The sequence below is a fragment of the Montipora foliosa genome, chromosome 8 (assembly GCF_036669935.1).
Source record: "Montipora foliosa isolate CH-2021 chromosome 8, ASM3666993v2, whole genome shotgun sequence".
Lineage (NCBI taxonomy): Eukaryota > Metazoa > Cnidaria > Anthozoa > Scleractinia > Acroporidae > Montipora > Montipora foliosa.
Genome location: NC_090876.1, coordinates 42,057,411 through 42,062,226, shown reverse-complemented (window position 1 = coordinate 42,062,226; position 4,816 = coordinate 42,057,411). Strand labels below are relative to the sequence as shown.

At 47.2% G+C, this 4,816-nt stretch overlaps 2 protein-coding genes across 2 annotated transcripts; both read right to left on the bottom strand.

The window, feature by feature from the left end:
• Positions 1-464: 464 nt before the first annotated feature.
• On the bottom strand, positions 465-1,846 carry LOC137968826 (uncharacterized). The gene is made up of 2 exons (XM_068815303.1): positions 1,381-1,846; positions 465-1,171 (listed from the first exon to the last, which is right to left on the bottom strand). Exons 1-2 carry the CDS (start codon positions 1,844-1,846, stop codon positions 465-467), a joined length of 1,173 nt encoding a protein of 390 aa, XP_068671404.1.
• Positions 1,847-1,915: 69 nt separating this feature from the next.
• On the bottom strand, positions 1,916-2,854 carry LOC137968825 (craniofacial development protein 2-like). The gene has a single exon (XM_068815302.1). The coding sequence runs from the start codon at positions 2,852-2,854 to the stop codon at positions 1,916-1,918; it is 939 nt and encodes a 312-aa protein (XP_068671403.1).
• Positions 2,855-4,816: the final 1,962 nt, after the last annotated feature.

Here is a 4,816-nt window from a genome sequence, read left to right as displayed (position 1 = left end):
TACAATTCGTAAACACGTCCTGCTTCCTTATGTAACTAGCGATTTCGAAACCAAGAAATCCGGCGATGGAGCCAGTCAAACTTTGACTGGTTCAGTTCCTCAGCCTTTTCACAAAAATACCCTTACGATTAAGGGTATCCTAAGGATATCGTGGTTATTTGCACTTGTTGTTCATTCATTAGAAAGAAAGTCTTTGGCTTCTTATCACATTAATGAAGTTTATAGCATAGCAAGAATTGTACTCAATCAATTCAGTAATCTTGAGTTATGCATCGTGATGAGCTGGGGGTACCAAATGTGACTTAACTTTAGCCTTTAGGTTCCCTGTAGAACATAGGGCCGCAACAACACTCCTCCAACGCACTCGATTCTGTGAGGTCCTCCTCAGCTGTGCCCATGTCGTACCAATGGCATTCACGTCTGCATCAGTGCTCCTGCGCCAGGTCTGTTTCGGTCTTCCTACTTTACGCTTTCCTTGAGGATTCCAGTCGAGGGCTTGCTTGGTGACGTTTGAGGGGGCTTCCTGAGTGTGTGGCCGATCCACCCCACTTCCTTTTTTTGATCTTCACTTCAATGGGGCTTTGACCAGTCTTGTCCCAGAGGTCGGCGTTGGAAATGACGTCTGGCCATCTGATGTTGATGATGTTTCTGAAGCATCTGTTGATAAAGGTCTGCAGCTTTTGGGTGTTTGATTTAGTAGTTCTCCATGTTTCGGAGCCATACAGTAAGACAGACTTGACGTTGGTGTTGAAGACTCTGATCTTGTTGTGGAAGGAGAGAGCTGAAGAGTTCCAAATGAGGCGGAGGGTGTTGAATGCATGTCTGGCCTTGTTGATCCGGCTCTTGATGTCTTCGTCTGTTCCTCCATCTGTGTTGACGACACTGCCCAGGTAGACAAACTTCTCCACCTCGTTCAGGTCTTCGTCGTGGAGTGTGATGGGGTCTTGTTTCTTGTTGTTTCTTCGCATCACCACCGTCTTCTTGATGTTGATATTGAGGCCCGTCTTCTCAGCTTCTTCGGCGAGGCGGGACAGCTTCTCTTGTGCGTCCTGGTGTCTGTGTGAGAGGAGGCTAATGTCGTCAGCGAAGTCCAGGTCCTCCAGCTGTTTGGTGAAAGTCCACTGGATACCGGTCTTCTTATCTGATGTTGCCTGCTTCATAATCCAGTCGACTACCAGAAGTAAGATGGTCAGCGACAGTATGCAGCCTTGACGAACACCGGTCTGTACCTGGAACGTGTCCGTCAACCTCCCGTCGTGTATGACTTGGCAGCTGGAGTTGTCGTACAGTTGCTGTATGATGGAAATGAACTTAAGGAAGGGGGGGGGGGGGGGAAGCCGTAGTGTTGCATTAGCCTCCAGATGACGTCGCGATCCACACTGTCGAATTCCATTTGGAAGTCGACGAATACTGAGTACAGTGGGATCTGCCATTCCAGCGACTGCTCAATGATGATTCGCAGTGTGGCGATATGGTCTGTGCAGGATCTGTCTTGACGAAAACCTGCCTGCTCCTCTCGTAGAGTTTCGTCCAGGGCCTTCTTGATTCTCTCCAGGATGATTCTTGTCAGGATCTTGCATGGGATGGAGAGCAGCATGATACCCCGCCAGTTGTTGCATGATGACAGGTCCCCTTTCTTCGGCAGTTTCACCAGGTACCCTTTCTTCCATTGCTCTGGGATCTGCTCGTTCTCCCAGATCTTCATCAGGAGTAGATGGATCATCTCCGTGGAGGTCTGGACGTCCGCCTTTAGTGCTTCTGGTGGAATGCCGTCTGGGCCTGCTGCCTTGCCTGACTTCAAGGACTTGATAGCTTTGCTGACCTCGGCCTTGGTTGGTAGATTCATGCTCACCGCTAGCTGGTTTGCTGCTGGTGGGATGTCAGGTGGGACTTGAGGTGAGGGTCTGTTGAGAATCTATTGGAAGTGTTCTGCCCATCTTGCACTCTCTTTGGCTTCATCTGTAATGGTCTCGCCGTTCTTGTCTTTTACTGATCCTGAGGGGTCCTTGCTTTTTCCTGACAGTGTTCTTGTGATCTCATACAGCCTCTTCATGTCTCTTTTGCCAGCTGCTGTTTCTGCTTCTTCTGTGAGGTCGTGTATGAATCTCCTCTTGTCCGCTCTGGTGCTTTTCTTGACCTGTCGGTTCAGCTCCCAGTACTGGGCCTGTAGATCTTGCTTGTGTTGCAGGTCTTGGGTCTGGTTGATGGCGTTCTTTAGCTGTTTCCTCTCTTTGATGAGTGTCCAGGTATTGGCTGACAGCCACTCTTTGTGTTGTCTAGTTTTCTTCCCCAGGACCTCATTACATGTGACCTTCCAGGTGTCCCTAAGGCCACACCATGTCTCCTCTACTGATTCTTCTGGTTGGTGGGCGAGTGCGCTGAGCCGGTTTCTCAGTTCACTTTGGTAGACCTCAGCTTTTGTTTTATCTTTCAGGCTGTGTATGTTGTATTTGTGGGATGGCCTGTCTGCTCGGTCTCTGTAGACTTTCAGCTTGACTTTCAGGTCTGCCACCACCAAGTGATGGTCCGAGGCTGCCTCTGCTCCTTTTTTGACTCTGACGTCCAGCAAGCATCTCCTCCACTTTCTTCCGATGGTGACGTGATCGATTTGATTCACAGTCCTCCCATCTGATGATGTCCACGTCGTCTTATGGATCTGCTTGTGCTGGAACACGGTGCCTCCAATGACCAGGTCGTTGAAGGTGCAGAACTCAGTGAGTACCTCTCCATTCTCGTTCTGGACGCCAACTCCATGTTTTCCCATGACGAGTTCTCTGTTGGTGTTGTCTGCCCCCACTTTAGAGTTGAGGTCACCCATTAGGATCTTCAGGTCTCTTCTTGGCAGCTTATCCATCACTGTTTGGAGCTGCTCATAGAATGCCTCCTTTTCCTCTGTCTCTGCTGCGTTGGTGGGTGCGTAGCACTGGATGACGGTGGCTTTCCTCCCCTTGGAGTTGAACCTTGCCGTCAAGAGCCTCGGTGATACTGGCTCCCAGGAGAGTAGTGCCTGTGCTGCCTCAGGTGTTAGAAGCAGGGCTACTCCATGAAGGTATGGGTGTCCTTCTTCATGTCCAGAGTAGATGATAGTGTCACCACTCGTCAGTCGCGTTCGTCCAGTGCCGTTCCAGCGTGTTTCACACAGCCCTAGCATCTTGAGGTTGTAGCGATGCATTTCCCTGCTCACTTGTGCAGATTTCCCTGCCTCATATAGGGTTCGGATGTTCCAGGTCCCTATTCTGGTCTTGATTTTGGCTGTCACAAGAGTTGTCTGCGCACTGGCTTCCCGAAGGCTTTCACCAGCCCGCATCATAGGCTCTACTGGAGAGGACTCTCCCGGAGCCAAGTTGCTTTCTGGATTTGTTGTTGCGGTTTCTGTAACAAGTCTGTTTTCTGGGACTGGGGTGTTAGCCCAGCGCCCAACCCCCAGACCTGGAGGGCCGGTTGGTTTGGTGTCTGAGTTTTCCTTCTCGTAGATGGATTGCCGACCAAGGCTAACGAGCTCCATCCACCCGTGGTTTAGAATCAGAGTTTTCCTTCTCCTAGATGGACTGCCTACCAAGGTTATCGAGCTCCGTCTACCCGGGATTTGGAATCAGAGTTGTCCTTCTCGTAGGCTATGTCGGTCCGCAGCACCCTATTCCGTATTATTCAGGTGCAATCCCCCAAAGGGAGGGCTCCCCTATCCGCCACTCGGGGGACGCGCCCCTACGCCGTATAGCCCCAGCGCGAGGGTACCAAATGTACTGACGGAGTAATTGATAAAAAATTCTTTGAAGCTTTTAACTGGGTGTATGTACATAGAGGGAGGATGTGATAGGTTTTGAGAACAGACGCTGAGCTAAACTTACATGTCTAAATATCTTAGTGCTGTCTAAATTTACTGCATTTTCCATACTGATTCTAAGGTGGAATTGAGTTCAGCTTAGGCTCAAGAAAAGATAGTTATATTGAATTGTCCCTGCGCGGTTATGAAACGCTTAGATCAAACAACTGAAAGCCAATTATTGTGTAACACGGGGCTAGCGAAGATTCATTTCCTTACTTAAATAAACATTTGCAAAGGTCACCAGGAAGTATTTGTTCCAGAAACTCAAAACACAAGTCGTTTAAATGTTAATTTCAATTTTAGTTTTAGTTTTGTAGTCTTAGGACAATGTATAGATGTATATATGTCTTTAATAATATTTTGTAGATTATAAATTTTTAATTTAGATAATTAGTTTTTTCACAAACGAAGAGCCACCATGTGGAAGTGTTGTGAAATAAACCTTTTACTTACTTACTTACTTACTTACTTAGTTACTTACTTGGTTTCGGTAAATACAAGGGTATGTCAGTAATTGCGTGGGCCATCGGTCCAAAAAAGTCTACGCTTCTCTTAACTAAAAGGGCGTATCTAACAGTGAATTTGTTTTGACAAATTCAATTGCAGGAACACCACAAAACTGAATATCATGGATCATTAGTTGATTTTAGGGCCAATACAAATTTCACTGAACGTTTCGCATGAACAAATATATTGAATTTACGGGTATAGTTGTCCAAGCAAAAAAACTTCCAAAAAACGCTGAACAAGAGGGTGAACACGAGTAAAAGCAGTAACATTGTAAATTATTAAAGTCTTCCTTTTTTACCGAATCTTCAAAACAACCCTGTTATAGATAATACAGACATCAAAATCCGACGGAAATGCGGAAACGTTAACTGTTGAAGTATGTTGTTTGCCCAAATCTAAGGACACTGCAGGATTTAAGCTCTATTTCTCGCCTGTTAGCCACAGTTCTCGAGAAAGTGGTTAAATGATGAAAGGCGCTGG